Here is an 18,112-nt window from a genome sequence, read left to right as displayed (position 1 = left end):
AGCCTTGCAATATGGCTCCTTAGGTCATAGAGTTTGGCTACCTCAACCTGCCCCCTGACTGTATGAACATCATCAAGGAGGCAAGAAGACCTACAACCAGGGCATGCTATGCGGCCAAATGGAAGCGATTTGTCATTTACTGTGCTAATAATAACATAAATCCGCTAGATGCATCCACGCAAAACATTATATGTTATTTGTTGCACCTATACAGATGCAATCTGGCATATAGTTCCATTAGGATACATTTGGCCGCAATGGCGGCTTATCTTCAAAACAGACAGCATCTTTCTCTTTTTAGAGTGCCAGCCATTAAAGCTTTTATGGAAGGACTCAAAACAGTGATTCCTCCCAGACACCCTCCTTCACCTGTCTGGAATCTAAACATAGTTCTCACCAGACTAATGGGACCACCCTTTGAACCTCTTCACTCTTGTGAGATACAGTTTCTGACATGGAAAGTGGCTTTTCTAGTGGCAATCACATCGCTCAGAAGAGGTAGTGAGCTTCAAGCCCTAACTATTCAAGAGCCATTCATACAGATTCATGCTAATCGGGTGGTGCTGCGTACCACCCGAAATTCATGCCTAAGGTGGTGTCGCAGTTCCACATTAACCAAACCATAGAACTGCCCGTTTTCTTCCCAACTCCAGACTCGGTGGCAGACAGAGCACTGCACACGCTAGATGTTAAAAGAGCTCTCCTGTATTACATAGACAGGACGAAGGATTTCAGGAAAGCTAAGCAACTATTTGTTGCCTTCTCTCCACAACACAAAGGCAACCCCATTTCCAAGTCAGGTATAGCCAGATGGATTGTTAAGTGCATACAAATCTGTTATCAAAAAGCTAAACGCACATTAACGGTTCCCCCAAGAGCGCATTCCACACACAAGTTAGGGGCATCCATGGCTTTCCTAGATAACATTCCTCTAGAGGATATATGTAGAGCAGCCACATGGAACCAAACACACATTCACCAAACACTACTGTGTGGATGTACACTCCAAACAGCAAGCTGCTGTAGGTCAGGCTGTTCTCAGAACTCTTTTTCAGACTGCCGCAGCTGGCACGGGCAACCGCCGCTAAGGAGGATACTGCTATTTATTCTATGCACAGATATAAATTCAGCAGCCCACATGCCTTGAACAGAATATGCTACTTACCAGTATGCATCTGTTCTTGGCATGTAGGGCTGCTGACATTTATATCGCCCGCCCTCCTCCCCGGTACCTGTCGCAGCTGTAGCACTCAGAATCATTCTCAGGCATGGTCATCTCTTACTGTATTACACTCCATCTCTGTCACAATGGCGAAAAACAATCTGAAGATGGAGATGATGCCCATGCGCACTGTAGTCCAAGGGAGGAGCCACCTATCTCGTGATACTTCGAAGACTCTTCCAGGACAACAATGTGCAATCATCCGGACCCAACACTAGGCGGCGATCTATGCACATATATAAATGTCAGCAGCCCTACATGTCAAGAACAGATGCATACTGGTAAGTAGCATATTCCTCCCGAGGACCGGTTTCTGGCATTCCAGCCGTCTTCAGCCCGGCTTGCTTGAATCCAGTGGCAAAGTGAGCAAGGGACTCACGTCTGAGCATACCCTGCCACACTTATGGCGGACAAAAGCGGTACAAAAGGGGGTGGTGATGGACGGAGCATCTGAATCAATCAAACCCTCACACCCAGTCAAAAGATCTGGGTTGAATCCATCACCGTTCTTTAGCCCACTCTGCCACCCCAGTTCAGACATGGCTATATGCAAATCAGTCCGACCCTGTGCCTCATGGGAACAGTCCAGCCCGAACTGCCAAGCCATGTCTTCCCTGGACCGGAAACAAGCTTCCGAGGACTGGTATCTGGCATTCCAGCCGTCTTCAGCCCGGCTTGCTTGAATCCAGTGGCAAAGTGAGCAAGGGACTCACGTCTGAGCATACCCTGCCACACTAATGGCGGCCAAAAGCGGTACAAAAGGGGGTGATGATGGACCGAGCATCTGAATCAATCAAACCCTCACACCCAATCAAAAGATCTGGGTTTTGTACCGCAAGCCGGGCTGAAGACGGCTGTAATGCCAGAAACCGGTCCTCGGAAGCTTGTTTCCGGTCCAGGGAAGACATGGCTTGGCAGTTCGGGCTGGACTGTTCCCATGAGGCACAGGGTCAGACTGATTTGCATATAGCCATGTCTGAACCGGGGTGGCAGAGTGGGCTAAAGAACGGTGATTGATTAAACCCTTATCTTTTGACTGGGTGTGAGTGTTTGATTGGTTCAGATGCTCCGTCCATCACCACCCCCTTTTGTACGGCTTTTGGCCGCCATAAGTGTGGCAGGGTATGGTCAGACGTGAATCCCTTGCTCACTTTGCTACTGGATTCAAGCAAGCCGGGCTGAAGACAGCTGTAATGCCAGAAACCGGTCCTCAGAAGCTTGTTTCCGGTCCAGGGAAGACATGGCTTGGCAGTTCGGGCTGGACTGTTCCCATGAGGCACAGGGTCAGACTGCTTGCATCTTTTCTAGTGAATAGAACGCAAGCGGTCACCCTAGGACCCTTTCAATCGAAACCACAATCGTCACCATGTGGAGTTCCTCAAGGCTCATCCCTCAGTCCGACACTTTTTAATATCTATGTGTCGGACCTTGCTAATGTCATCAAAGCACATGGGATGAGCCTAACCTCCTATGCTGACGACACTCAGTTGGTGCTAGCTATTAAAGGTGACGGGCCTCAAATAGCAAAGAAATTTAATAAAGGACTGCTAGACATAGGAGAATGGATGGCCAGTAACTGTTTAAGACTGAACTCAGATAAAACTGAGGTGGTCATCTTTGGACCCCTTTTCCCGAGTTGGCCATTAAACTGGTGGCCAGAAACTTTTGGCACCCCTCCAAACCCCACAGCCAAGGTCAGGAACCTGGGTATCATCTTCGACGATGGACTAACTTTTATGGACCATGCTAAAAAAACAGCATCCACAGCTCATTTTAAATTAAAGATGATTAGGAAGATTCGTCCGTTTCTCCCGGAAACAGCTATCAAAACTTTGATCAGCTCATTAGTACTGTCCACTCTGGACTACTGCAACAGATTATTCCTTAACGCACAATCCAGTCATAAAGAAACTTCAATCCATTCAAAATGCCGCAGCTCGCTTACTTGCGAGGAAAACAAAGTTTGAGCCCACATCAAAAGTCATAAAGGAATATCACTGGCTTACAATTAGGAATAGAATACACTTTAAATCCTTACGCATAGTTTACAAGGCTCTGAATGATCAAGGTCCATATTTTCTCAAAGAGCAACTCCAACACTATAAACCAAGTAGACTGCTCCGATCAGCCACCCTCCAGCAGCTAACTGTTCCACGGGCTAGAACAGTTTCTTGGGGCGATCGCCGCTTTTTGGTGGCTGCCCCGAAACTGTGGAATACTCTCCCCCAACATATCAAGCAAAGCCCCTCCCTCTTCCAGTTTCGTAAACAACTAAAAACATGGCTCTTTGAGCAATAATCTTCCACCATGATCTCCAGTTTTCCCAATGAAAAATAGGGCAGTTTTAGCGCCGAGACGCCTACGGGTATTTGTTGCGCTTTAGAAATGTCAAAAAATAAATAAATAAATAAATAAATTTGCATATAGCCATGTCTGAACTGGGGTGGCAGAGTGGGCTAAAGAACGGTGATGGATTAAACCCTGATCTTTTGACTGGGTGTGAGTGTTTGATTGGTTCAGATGCTCCGTCCATCACCACCCCCTTTTGTACCGCACTCTTTAGTTTAGGCAGACAGGCTGGCATCTCCTCAAGAGGTGGAAACAATGTTGCACAAGCTATTTACAGAAGGTGTGGCTCATTGTGCTGGATAGACCCCTGGGTTGTGCCCAGAGCTCTGTCTCTGAGAAGAAGGGTCCCGAGATATTTGATTTAAGAGGAGAAGTGTATCCTGTGATTGTTTGGTGGCTAAACCCCCAGCAAATGAGGTAGAAAGAAAAGGGTTGTCTTGTAGGAACTATTGCCTAACTGGCTATTAAGTCCTCCCCTCCCACAAACAAGAAGATGTCACAAAATTAGCACCTCAGGCCCACAGTCCTCGGATCACTGCTGGATTGGAAGGAACACAGAAGGAGACTGTTCTGCTGCTCCGAGAGTTCACTTGCCCAGGAACGCCTACCCGCCAGTGGATGCCAAAGAGACTGCTGGGAGACACAGCCATAACATACCCGATAGAGAAACTTAGGGGTGACCTAGGGGAAACCTAATACCAACCAATGAATACAGGTTGACCAGTGGTAACTAACCCTGGACTCCACTCCCCCTCTCACATCCCGAGGATACCAAGGTGGCCTCAGGAACACTCATCACATCTCTCCAGCATCTCAGCATACCGACTTAACTGCATCTCCAGCATCAGGACCGCTTCTCACCTGGACCTGTTGAAGAAAAAAACCCTGAGGACACTTAGACAACTGAAAGTGACAGGTAACTGTTATCTTGGACCCGAATGGTCCCTGTCACTGCGCTTGACCCGTCATGGCCCATCTAAGTAAATACAAGTAGCTATTCCAGCCAGGTGGTTACTGACTGTTAAACCGCTTTAAACCATTTTTTTCATTTTTACAAAAGAATGTATTTACCTCTGAAAAAATCATATCTGCGTGTATCCTAGATAGACTTTTATCATATGGTGTCTATATTAGGATTAAAACACACTTTTTTTTAAATAAATCGGTGTTGGATTTTTATTATGTGGTGTTTTTTACATACCTGTTGTTTTGGTACTTCTAAAAGCTTTAAACTTGTTCCTTTGATTAAACCCGACTGCTGTGTGCCGCTACATAGAACTGAACTAAGGATTTTTATTAAAGAATGCTAACTGGACCTGATAAAAGATTGTGTCATTATTGAATGGAACGGTCTCATACCACATAATCACTTTTCTACAATATCCCACTCTGCCTTGCTGTCTTTTTCTTTTAACAGGCTAACTTATTAGAATTCAGGCACAAACTGCTTCATTCTCAAGGAATTAAAGCAGATTTGGACCAATGTAGCGAAAACTTGCATACCTATGCTTCTGATTGTGTCTGAATGTACAAAATGCCTTCGAGTTTGAGAATTTCATTCACAAGCCTGTATTATTTAACTTTGGAAAATTACAGTGTTCACTCTGCATCGGTTACTCATTTCCACTTTCCCCACCTTGCCTACATGTGCCATGTATGTAGTAACAAACTTAATTGGCTCGGATTTCAGGTATCTGATAGTGCATCTTTATATCCAAACAGACTGATCTCCAGAGATTAATGAGTTCTGCAGAAGAGTCCTGTCGGAATTTGGCATTCAGTTTGGCACTTCGCTCAATACAGAACAATCCCAGGTGAGACAAAATTGGGTCTATTGAGTAGGGAGGATGGAAGTTGCTTAGGTCTCCAAAATGGTGATTGGATTGACACAAGTATTTACCTTTATACTGGCAGCTACCCAGGACTGTCATCTTATTTCTTTCCCTGTGACTCCCAGTTTGCGTACCTTATCACTAAGGACATGTATACACATGGTACATATGTTTGCTCATATTTCCTCAATTGCTAAATTATAGATTCAACACATTCCCTATGTTGTGTGAGAGCGTACCATTCTAATCCCCTCTCCTGTTTCTATGGTCTATAATTTAACCATTACTTTAGTTCTGTCACAGTGCACCATTCTTCGCATTTGAGGAAATAGAGGTATAAGCACAGATTCCCTGATTTTCTACCGTCGGTCACTGGGGACCTCACCCAACGTACCTGATTCTCCCCCTGCCTCCATTCTCTGTTCTGTTAATTTGAATGTGCATGCCTCACTTCTTTTATCTATAAGTGCGCTTTCCACTCACCAATGCCATTATGTAATTCTGGATGTGCCCTATTCAAGGACTGGAGGTGAGAACAAGGTGGTTCTGAGGGCGCAATCCTTGACAAGTGTGTGCCTGCAAGGCTCACCCCCTCCACCAGCACCCTAAGGGGCAAAAAACTATACCAATCACAATACAGAGAAGTCCTCCCAGATCTGTTTATATAAATGTGTTTGAGTGATTGAGACTAAGCAAAGTGTGCTTAATATGCACAAAATTATGGAAGGACTATGGGAAATGCATGGACCGCGTTTTTGTCTGGAGAAAAGCCGTATGACCATAAGCTGTCCAAAAAGATGCCTGAAACATGTAGACTGCAATAGATGCTCGAATAATAAAACCTCAAAGGCATCGCTTTTAGTTTATAATCGTGCCACACTGACCCATATTAAAATGCAAATCTAGGGCTCCCTGTAGACAATTTTATTCTTTCAAGGTCCCTCTCAATATAATTAGGGCTCCCTCGAGGGTCGAGGTCATAAGCATGCCCCAATATATCCTGTATCTGGGAGAACTCTGTAAAGCATGCCACTGTGCTGATCAGTGGGTAAGAGTTCTTTTATAAAAATGAAAAATCTTCCCCTTTAAGTAGATTTAGGGAGTCTTCAGTCTGACACACTAGTGAGTTGACTCCGTCTTTGATTATTATCATTCACGTACTTCCTTATCCATGAATTAGAAATGTCCTAGCTTCGTAACGGAAGTTTCAGTTCAATTAAGGAACCGGCAGCCCTGTCAACGTTAAAGAATAAAACCTAATTTCCCATAAGCCATAGAGAAAAGAAGAAGCCCATTAACCAATCAGGAGCAAGGATATCCCTTCATATGCTCCTGTCCACTCTCTTGCCCCCTTTCTTCCTGCGACCAAAGTCTGCAGAGGAAAACCTCAATCCTGTTTGGAAGAGTCTGAATCTGTAAGAAAAACCAAGGGATCAGGTTTTTATTCATCGGGGTACCTCATAGGGAACAAACGATCCAACCAGTATTTAGACAGTGCATTGGAAGATACAGACAATACACAAAGAGGTCTATCGTGAATGGGCCCCAGCAGTCTGAGAGGGGTTGACTCATGGCTGATAGCAGCTGTCAAAGGCTCATATATCTGAGGTGCTGTGAATGCCAATCTGTGGCTTGGTTGACCATGCCCGGAAGGTGTTCCACTACCACCGAAATATTGTAGTTGAGGCAATATTAGCACAGATACTTGGCTAGATCCGAGAGGGCTCTGGACCTGGTGCCCCCCCAGATGTTTGATGTAACGGACTGCCGCTAATTGCCCATTTTTAAGAGAACACAGCACTGCACATGTTTATTAGTCCACACTTTACCATGAAGGAAACTGCCATCAGTTCGAGACAATTGATTTGAACTCCCCCTGTTCGTGCCCCAACCAATACTACTGCCGTTGAACTGTCACCAGATCCGTTTGGGATCTAAAGATAGCACACCTGTTCCAGGCTTCCATATGTGTAAGCCACCATCGTAGCTCATCCTTGACCTTGTCCGAGACTGGAACGTGTTGGTAGTATGAGGCTGTGGTGCAGGTAAGATGCCTTCAAAATATTGTAGGGCCCAGAAGTGTAGGGGCGTGGGACAATTGAGTGAATGGAGGATGACAGGAGGTTGACTACTTTGGCTATCTGCTGGAAGGATGTGGATGGTTTGGACAGGGTTATGCATACCTCGTGTCAAATATTGGCCATCTTACTGGATGGAAGACTACGGGTTGGCTCCACTGAGTTGATCACGAAACCCAGGAAGGTAAGTGTCTGGGAAGGAATCACGGCAGATTTCTCGTGATTGATCATCAATCCTAGGTATGAGAAGAGCTACTTTTTTCACAGATACCTGAACACATATCTCGGTATTAGTCCATGAGAGCACGTTGTCCAGGTACACTATCATGCGTATCTTGTAGGCCCTTAGATGTTCGACCATGACTTTGAGGACCATGGTGAAACACCATAGATCGGAAAATTGGCCAAAAGGGAGGACGTTGAATTTGATGGTCTGACCCTGCCATTGGAACTGTAGGAGCCGACGATGTGGTGGGAATATTGGGATCGTCAGATAAGTATCCTTGAGATCCAAATGCACCAGCCAATTGTTGTGCCTTAGGAGGTCCATCTTGAAATAGCAAAAGACCAGCTATACCTTGAATTACCAGAGGTTGATCACCAGGCACTTGCCCTTGTCCCACTTCTCCACTAGGAATAAATTGCTGAAGAAGCCCCAGAGGTGGGGCATGGATGGAGAGAAGGCTCCCTTGGAAAGAAGGTCCTGGATCTCTAACTGGATATGGGCGGATTCCGTCTCTGAGAAGCTGAGGGGTTGAGGTTGGAAAGGTTGGAAGGGGGACCCATAGAATTCTATATGGAAACCCTGAAGGTGTTGGATATGAGAGTTTTCCAAGTGTTTACTAAACGTGACCGGTTGTGGGCCGATTTCCCCATCGGACCCAGTGGGAGATCCATTCGAGTCAGGGGGATTTGGGCAAATCTGTTCCTGGTGCATGCAGGCCCTCTAGTGCATTAGGATTGGGGGCTGGGGGCCCATGGCCCAGGAAAGCCTTTTGAAGCCTGGTGAAAGCGTGCAGATCAACCCAAGGGGACCTGCGGGCATTTTCGCAGGTTCTCGTGTGTTTGGCATCAGGCAGCCCTGGAGGTAGGGGGGCCAAAGGCCCATGTAGGGCTTCTCTCGGGGAAGGGGTTGTAGGCACTTTTGCACCATAGCTAGGAGCTTCTTCTACAAAGGCACTACCACGTCCCAGTCCGCCTTGTGAATAGGTGTCCACTACCTCAGAACTCATCTATGTCTGGGAAGTAGGAGTTCTCTTCCTCCTCAGCTTATGAGTGCTCATATTTCTCCATTAGATACATATGAGTACACATGTGTATACACGTATAGAGGGCAATCAATAGCTGAGGGGAATCCAGAGAATGTTGGGGTAGTGAAGCGCTACAGTCACTTGCAGTATTGGAGGCTTTGGGCTTCTCAGGCACCACATGTCTTTTTATATTCACTGGGCTCTTCAATTGCTGCCTGGGTCGGTGTCCGAGCGAGCGGAAGGTGGGCGCCGCTATGAAATAACAGTACTGACCCTGCTGGCTGTATGGACTGTTGTAAGGGTGGGGCTTAGTCCCTGCACCTATAACTCAGTCGAAGGACCTCGGCTGTCAAGCACAGGAAGTGCCGATGTGCTCTTCGGTCCGCGGAGTCTCGGAACAGCACACACGTCAGATGACGTGAGGCATCAGGGGAGCATGCCCTCTGGCTGCCGGATGACCGGTGCACGCTCACTCCGCGGCCCCTAAGAGGCAGAGAAATGTAATAGAGCGGCCGCAAAGGAGCATCAGGGCGTTCCCACAGCCGCTGACGGTCAACACTGTGCAGTGGACTGCAAACGTTAAGAAAATCACCAAAAGAAGCACGGAGGCAAAAAAAGATGACTGTGGTTGTGAGAAAGTGCCATCATTCTTGCATTGGCATGCCCCCACTTTTTTCTGAACTGCTGATGTGCTTTGACTGAGTGTGCCCTGCCCTCCTGCCAACCAGATACCCAGGGCCTGTGTCCCTTCCCTAAAACTGTGTTGAAACTAAAACCCAATTGGCATCTCTGGCCACCTGTCAGCCCCTAGTAAATGGTACCCAGGGCATGATGACCAGAGAAGACCCCTGAGGGCTGCAGCACTTATTGTGCCACCCTCAGGGGCCCTGTACCCTGACACCCACACACTGCCTTTGCAGGCTGAGTGCTGAGTGCCATGCCCACAGAACCCACTGCCCTGGCATACTTCAGTCACCCCTCTAGCTGGGTGCCCTATGCCAGAGGTGTGGACACAGGTGCATGAGCCCTGTGCCCTTACAGTACCCAGGGCCATTCCTGGGCACTGTAAGTGCAGTGATTCCATTAAGAGTATATGGTGCTGGGAGGTTGTCATTACGAACTCCACAGCACCATAATGGCTACACTGAAGACTGACAAGTTTGGTCCAAACTTCTCAGCACATTAAACCCGCACTGATGCCAGTGTGAGATTTAATGTAAAATGCACCAGAGGGCATCTTAGAGATGCCCCCTGAAAACCTGACCTAAAATCCATGTCTGGGCTGAGTGGCTGCAGAGGCTGCCACACAGCAGACATCTTGCTGGACCCCTGGGTGGAGAGCCCCCCGCTCTCCTGGGACTGCAAAAATGCACATCCTGGGCAAGGTGCTAGGTAGGTCTCCTCCCCCAGGATGGGCAGGGGGAAGCTTCAAAGGCATGCCGCCTCTGTGAGCTTCTCCAGACCATTTGCTGTACTCAGCAACAGGCCCCCACCGGTTCAACCCCCACTCTGGCGGGAAGACTGGCGGGAAACCCTACATAAGGAAGGGGGGGTGCCAGCCTGTGCCAACCCCACCCCTCAGGTGGGAGAGGCGAGGTGAAGCACGACCCCGGTCTCTGGCCATCTTGAAGATGGGGAGCCCTGCCCAATCACAGCTAGGCTCCTGCCCCCCTCCCACAGGAGAGGAGCAGGCTAGGGGGTGTACCCACCCCAGGACAGGGACCTATTGGTCCCTGCCCTTGCCCTACCTGTAACGCCCCTAAATTTAGTATTAAGAGGCAACCTGAACCTTCCTTCCTAAGATCCCGATACGAAAAGAAGAAAGAACATCAAGAAGAAGAAGACCCGCCGTGCAGCTGCTAACAACAGGACGACAACAACAACTGACTTGGCCCCAGCCCTACCGGCCTGTTGATCCTGGAACCTGCTCCTGCCTAATCCCCGCGACTCCTGCTGACAGCAACCTTGGGACACCCAGAGGACCTGCCTGCCTTGACCCTCTTAAAGACTGGGACTCCCATCAGCAGAGGCTCTGCTGCAATAACACCCCTGGTGCCAGCCAGGAAGCTCCGTACCAGCCCACTCTGCACCCGCCGAGCCCGGCCCGTGCCCGAGTGATCCGAGACCACGAGGACGTCCCCCCGGTGACTGGGACCAGAAGTCCAGGGCCCAAAGACCCTCCTCCACGAACCAGACACCGCCTGCAGACTCGGAACCAGGGGCCCCTCCAACCGCGACCAGCTGAGGGTAAGTGTTGGAATTGGGGGTCTCTGGTTGGCGCAAGTTTTCACTTGTGACAAGCAGGGACCCTCTCCTCCAAGTCAGGGCGAAGGATGACCCCTTAGAATTACCCTTGCTCACCCTCTAGGTGCGTGGCGTGAGCAGCCAAGGCTATTCTTCAGGCGTTATTAGTTAAGCATTTGTAGCAGCACACACAGTAAAATGTACCAATCCCCCCCACAAATGGACACCAGGCAGGTATTATATCAAAATACTTCCTTTATGTAAAAATATATATATATATATGAGACTTATCACAAGACCAATAAACGTTTTTGTAGGCCAACAGATGGTAAATAGGCAAGCTCTTCTTTCTTCTTGGTTTTAGTTCACAAAAGGTTTCTTGTCAATTCACTTCCAACACAGTTCTCTCAGTTCCAGTTACTTTACAAAGAAAGGATAATGCCCCAGTTATTTGTTGGCAAGGTTGGCAGTCCGTTAAAAATACTTCTTGGGCAGTTTCTAGGACATCAGGCCAGTCTTAGGCCTTCTGGGTGCTTCGTAGCGCTTCTGTGCGCTCTGAACGGGAGAAATTGCGGCACCCTACCAAATCACACGCATCTCGCGTGAGTCGCGTACCTACGGCCCTACCAACTCTCAGGCATCACGCGTGAGTACGGGTACGCGACGTACAGTGTTGAAATGAAGAAACGAAGCGTACTGCTTCAAGCAATGCAAAACAAGTGTATGAGCCGTACGCAGCTTGTGCGGCTCGTACTGCGGGGGGGATTGCAACGTACTGGGTGGTAATGCGCTTCCAGTTTCAAATGCGCTGCAGATTGGCAATGTGCTTCCAGTTTCAACTAACGATCCTCAGCATAGAGTTCCTCTTACTGAAATCAGCACACAGTTAGCACTACGGGGAAAACAAACGTTGCGGGCCCCGAGCCTGTGGTGTGCAATTAGTCCTGGGAAGTGCACGATGTCTGCTCCTTGGCCAGGCAGGCGGACGCGTTGCAGAGCGCTTCTCAGGACAGACGTACCTTGGGGTCTGCGGACAGCGGGTGGCTTCCAGGGGGCGGGCGCGGCACGGAGACCTCCAATACAGGCTGTAGAGGTGGCGAGTCCTTTGGGTATGCGGCGCGGCCTCTTCCTGAGGTCAGAGGGCACAGCGGGGCGGCCGGGCGCGATCACAACGCACGGGCAGCCGTCCAGGCTATGAGGTGCACTCGGGGAGACCAGGATTCCGGCGGGAGGGGGCAGATGAACACACCAAGGCCTCCAGTAACGAACAGTGTCAGAGGAGCAGGCGGCCTGACCCGAGGGGCAGAGAGCGGCTCTGGGCAGAGCGAGGCTCTCAACGGGTGAAAGGGCGGGCCGCTCCCGAGTGACACACTTCTAGGAGAGGGCGAGGGGGGCGCAGTCTTGCCTCCGGCGGGAGGAAACACACGGCTCGATCGCAAATGAGCCAAGGCACAAAGAACCCACTAGTCCTGGGGTTCAAATCAGGGGGCAAGCTCAGACAAGCCCTTGGAGAATGTTTCAAGCACAAGTCAGCAAAGTCTTTTTAGCAAAGTCTTCTCCTCTCCTTCCTCAGCAAGGCAAGCAGCAGGCCAGTCCTTCCAGCGTCTTCTTCTCCTTCTATTCGGGCAGAGGTTCTTTGTGGTAAAACAGGATTCTAAATTACAAGGAGCAGGGCTCCTACTTTTATACACAGTTTCTTTTGTTCTCACAGGCCAGGGGGGCCTTTGAATAACTGCTCTCAGTCTCTGAGCACTTGTTGGGGGTACTTCTGGCTTCTGCTTTCAGTGTGTGGGCAGGCACATCAGACGCTCCCCAGGGGGGCGGAGCCAGCATTGTGGGGACAGGGGCAGCCAGGAGTACCTTGTTGACAGTGCTTCGCCCTTCCTGGGCCAGGTGCAGGCTGAGTCATCAGTCGCTCCCCAGGGGGGCGGAGCCAGCATTGTGGTGGCAGAGTACAGCATGATGAAGAGTCCAGGGAAACTCCTACCTCCCACTAAGGTGTAATCTTTCCATTCACCACCTGTCATCCCCCAGCTCTGTCACTCACACAACCCAGACAGTCAGATACACATCCAAGCAGAGGCGGGCTGAAATGGTTAGGCAAGCAAATGCTAACTTTCTAAAAGTAGCATTTGCAAACACAGGATATTAAAATAAACTTTACTAAAAGAAGTATTTTATTATTCTGAGTTCAGGCATACTAAACATGATTATCTACCATGTTCCCTGAGCCTGCTGGGATTATAGAGTGTAATAATTCCAGCAGCCCATCTGGCCTAAAGGGGACAGGTAGCCTTACAATAGTGAAAAACGAATTTGGCAGTAATTCACTATTAGGACATGCCACTCTCATCAGAGCATGTCCTACCTTACACTTACAATGCACCCTGCCCTTGGGCCTACCATAGGGGTGACTAATATGAAGTTAAGGGAAGGTTTAGGGGCTGGCAAGTGTGTGCACTTGCCCAGCCAGCATGACAGTACCAGACTGCACGCAGGTTCTGCAATGGCAGACCCTAGACACATTTAAAAAGGCTGCTTCTGTGGGTGGCGCAATCAGCGCTGCAGGCCCACTAGCAGTATTGGCAGTTACAAGCCCTGGCACTCCTGGTGCACTTTACTGGGGACTGACAGTAAATCCAATGACCCAATCAGGAATACCAATCACAGTTATATTTTACCTTGGGAGAGCATTTGCACTTTAGCACTGGTCAGCAGGGGTAAAGTGCCCAGAGTCATTAAACCAACAAAAACAGGTCAGAGAGAATATTGGAGGAAGGCAAAAAGTTCAGGGATGACCCTGCCAAGAGGGCCAAGTCCAACACAACCCCCTTCCAGCCAAAACGCAGGGTAGACCAATCACCACTGTGATGGGCTTCCCTGCTTTGGGCGATAGAACCTGGACCTGGCCCGCAACAGCAGGGGCACATTCCAGTTCTACGCCAATCTGAACCTATTTCAAATACTCTGTCCATACTCTCAGGGTCCATCCAGCTAATCCATGGGGCACCCTTTTCTTCATCTGTGGACACCACCTGTGCAGCCTCTAACCTTAACTGGCTCACAGGTGTGTCCCAACAGGCAGTCATCCAATCACAGTGGCCACTGACAGTAGTCAGGGCTGAGACCCAGGCCTTATGCCTCTCAGGGCTCCCAAACCTCTGTGGCCTCAGAGAACGGGGGGCAGTAGCCCCAGGTGCTTGGCACTTTTTGTCCATTCTCTCTTCTGTTAGTCCAGGTATGCTATCCTGGCACTGACCCACCAGCCCCAGGCCTGTACCTGGCGGCTGGACCAAAGACTGGGGTGGGCTCTCCCACACCCGTTCCTCCTCCTTGGGGCTCTGTACCCTCCCACCTGGAGTGGTACCCCCTTCCAGAATTGTCAGGGCACCTGTGGCAGGTGATCTGCACAATTCTCCCACCAGTTCAGGGGTGCTATCCTGCAACTGTGGCACCAGGTCAGGGGGGGACACCCTGCACCTGGCCCTCTATCCTAGGGTCTAAACCCTCAAACTGCACTGGAGTCAGAGGCAAGGACTCCCTCCCTCTGCACCCCCTTCCAGAGTACTGCCCACTCCCAACTGGAGTGGTACCCCTAGAAGTGACATGGGCCAGGACACTGATTGCAGTGGTCCCACCCTCCAGGTCAGACAACACCTGAACCTGACTCTCCAACTCAGGGACCCAACCCTGCAGTTGAACCCTTGCCTGGCGCACCAGGACTTCCCGGGGAGCACGCATGCCCCCCCTGAGGGTGGCACATAGCTCATGTGCCGTGCGACAGTCTGCCTGGCGCAGATCTCCCAACCCCTGTCCCTCTGACAGTGTGGGAAGATCCCCCAGGACAGAAGTGGTGTCCCCCTGGTCATTCACTGGGGACGCAGCCCTGCTGGCTGGCCCCTGACCCACTGGTTCTTCAACTGGGGACTCTTTCCCCCTCTCGCCCCTCTTTCTGGACCTCTGCACCCTCCCAACTGGAGCGGTACTGCCAGACACCAGAACTACTGGAGCTCTTTTTACAGAGCCTCCACGTTCTCTAGCCACTGGGGGATCCCCCTCAGAGGGTGACTCATCCGGACAGCCTAGGCTCCCCACCTGGTGTTCCCTTAAAGAACCATCCAGGCTCTGAGACTGAGGTTGGGCACTACCAGGACAAAACCCATTCTCACTCCTTCCCCTTAAGGACAGGACGTGAGGCCCTACACCCCTCTCACTACTACAGAACCTAGCTGCGCTACTCTGCGCCACTTCCACCACTCTGGGCTGGAAGATACCTGAGCCACTCCCCACAGGATCACACCCCAATGCCTCTCCAGACCCTCTGGAATCCACCACAAGGTCTGCTTCCAATGTGAGTTCCCTGGGGGTCAGAGAACTCACTCTCAAACAGGTGTTGGCAAAGCTCTGGAAAACTGGGACTTAAAATATGCTCTCCCACAATTGGATTACACAGCCCCCTAGCAGGGTTAACCAAACTATCCTTCACCTCACCATCCAGCGCCTCACACACATACTCCACACCATTCTTCTGAGACTGGCCAGACAGTAGCGGACTGTCTCTGTCACACAACCCACACTCTTCTGGGCGGTCCTTACACTCACCTACCAGGACCTCAACCATGGGGGAATCCCTCCTACCACTAGGACCATGAACTCCTACGCCAGCCACCCTATTCCCTTCAGGGATGCTGCACACTACTGGAGCTACCTCATGCCCTTGAACCTCCTGGTGTAAGTTAACCCCCTCCAAGTTAGGTGCCATATCTCTAGGTGGGCGCACTATGCTGTCAGCACTAGATACCTGAATGTTGCTGCCACCATCTGAGCTGGACTCCACCTCCAACTCAGCAAAGCTCATTCTGCGAGCTACACAAATCTCTGGATGTTGGGCTGAAGCCCTCCTGGCTTCAAGCTCCAAATCAAGTTCTCTCATCCTCAAGTAGTGAGCTCTTTGGCGTTTTTGCGCTTCCATTGCCAATTTCAGTTTCTCCATTTCCATTTGTCCCTTTAATCTCGCCATCTCCATTTCATGTGCCCTGGTTGCTGCCCTGTCTGCCAACTCCTCTGGCGACAGGCATCTGGTTGCTGCCTCTTCCATCCTCACTGAACCAGGCATGACGTTTCACAAGCACATGGAGATCTCCCAGCAAAATTATAAAACAGAAATGGAAATCTGTGGCTGCGTTATAGGTCTGCTCTCACTATGTGGTGATCAGCAATTCACTGTATGTAAACTACAAATGCAAATTCGCAAATCCTCACCGCTGCGTCCAATGTTGGAATTGGGGGTCTCTGGTTGGCGCAAGTTTTCACTTGTGACAAGCAGGGACCCTCTCCTCCAAGTCAGGGCGAAGGATGACCCCTTAGAATTACCCTTGCTCACCCTCTAGGTGCGTGGCGTGAGCAGCCAAGGCTATTCTTCAGGCGTTATTAGTTAAGCATTTGTAGCAGCACACACAGTAAAATGTACCAATCCCCCCACAAATGGACACCAGGCAGGTATTATATCAAAATACTTCCTTTATGTAAAAATATATATATATATATATGAGACTTATCACAAGACCAATAAACGTTTTTGTAGGCCAACAGATGGTAAATAGGCAAGCTCTTCTTTCTTCTTGGTTTTAATTCACAAAAGGTTTCTTGTCAATTCACTTCCAACACAGTTCTCTCAGTTCCAGTTACTTTACAAAGAAAGGATAATGCCCCAGTTCTTTGTTGGCAAGGTTGGCAGTCCGTTAAAAATACTTCTTGGGCAGTTTCTAGGACATCAGGCCAGTCTTAGGCCTTCTGGGTGCTTCGTAGCGCTTCTGTGCGCTCTGAACGGGAGAAATCGCGGCACCCTACCAAATCACACGCATCTCGCGTGAGTCGCGTACCTACGGCCCTACCAACTCTCACGCATGAGTACGGGTACGCGACGTACAGTGTTGAAATGAAGAAACGAAGCGTACTGCTTCAAGCAATGCAAAACAAGTGTACGAGCTGTACTCAACTTGTGCGGCTCGTACTGCGGGGGGGATAGCAACGTACTGGGTGGTAATGCGCTTCCAGTTTCAGATGCGCTGCAGATTGGCAATGTGCTTCCAGTTTCAACTAACGATCCTCAGCATAGAGTTCCTCTTACTGAAATCAGCACACAGTTAGCACTACGGGGAAAACAAACGTTGCGGGCCCCGTGCCCGTGGTGTGCAATTAGTCCTGGGAAGTGCACGATGTCTGCTCCTTGGCCAGGCAGGCGGACGCGTTGCAGAGCGCTTCTCAGGACAGACGTACCTTGGGGTCTGCGGACAGCGGGTGGCTTCCAGGGGGCGGGCGCGGCACGGAGACCTCCAATACAGGCTGTAGAGGTGGCGAGTCCTTTGGGTATGCGGTGCGGCCTCTTCCTGAGGTCAGAGGGCACAGCGGGGCGGCCGGGCGCGATCACAACGCACGGGCAGCCGTCCAGGCTATGAGGTGCACTCGGGGAGACCAGGATTCCGGCGGGAGGGGGCAGATGAACACACCAAGGCCTCCAGTAACGAACAGTGTCAGAGGAGCAGGCGGCCTGACCCGAGGGGCAGAGAGCGGCTCTGGGCAGAGCGAGGCTCTCAACGGGTGAAAGGGCGGGCCGCTCCCGAGTGACACACTTCTAGGAGGGGGCGAGGGGGGCGCAGTCTTGCCTCCGTCGGGAGGAAACACACGGCTCGATCGCAAATGAGCCAAGGCACAAAGAACCCACTAGTCCTGGGGTTCAGATCAGGGGGCAAGCTCAGACAAGCCCTTGGAGAATGTTTCAAGCACAAGTCAGCAAAGTCTTTTTAGCAAAGTCTTCTCCTCTCCTTCCTCAGCAAGGCAAGCAGCAGGCCAGTCCTTCCAGGGTCTTCTTCTCCTTCTATTCGGGCAGAGGTTCTTTGTGGTAAAACAGGATTCTAAATTACAAGGAGCAGGGCTCCTACTTTTATACACAGTTTCTTTTGTTCTCACAGGCCAGGGGGGCCTTTGCATAACTGCTCTCAGTCTCTGAGCACTTGTTGGGGGTACTTCTGGCTTCTGCTTTCAGTGTGTGGGCAGGCACATCAGACGCTCCCCAGGGGGGCGGAGCCAGCATTGTGGGGACAGGGGCAGCCAGGAGTACCTTGTTGACAGTGCTTC

The 18,112-nt window shown here is 50.2% G+C and overlaps 1 protein-coding gene across 1 annotated transcript in view; it reads left to right on the top strand.

The window, feature by feature from the left end:
* The window catches only part of INTS1 (integrator complex subunit 1), a 526,883-nt gene that overhangs the window by 490,907 nt on the left and 17,864 nt on the right, over window positions 1–18,112 (top strand). The window contains 1 exon segment of the mRNA XM_078664951.1: window positions 5,294–5,385. Coding sequence (XP_078521077.1) covers window positions 5,294–5,385 — 92 coding nt within the window.

Source organism: Lissotriton helveticus, chromosome 10, assembly GCF_964261635.1.
Source record: "Lissotriton helveticus chromosome 10, aLisHel1.1, whole genome shotgun sequence".
Classification (NCBI taxonomy): Eukaryota; Metazoa; Chordata; class Amphibia; order Caudata; family Salamandridae; genus Lissotriton; species Lissotriton helveticus.
This window is presented reverse-complemented; position numbering and strand designations above follow the sequence as displayed.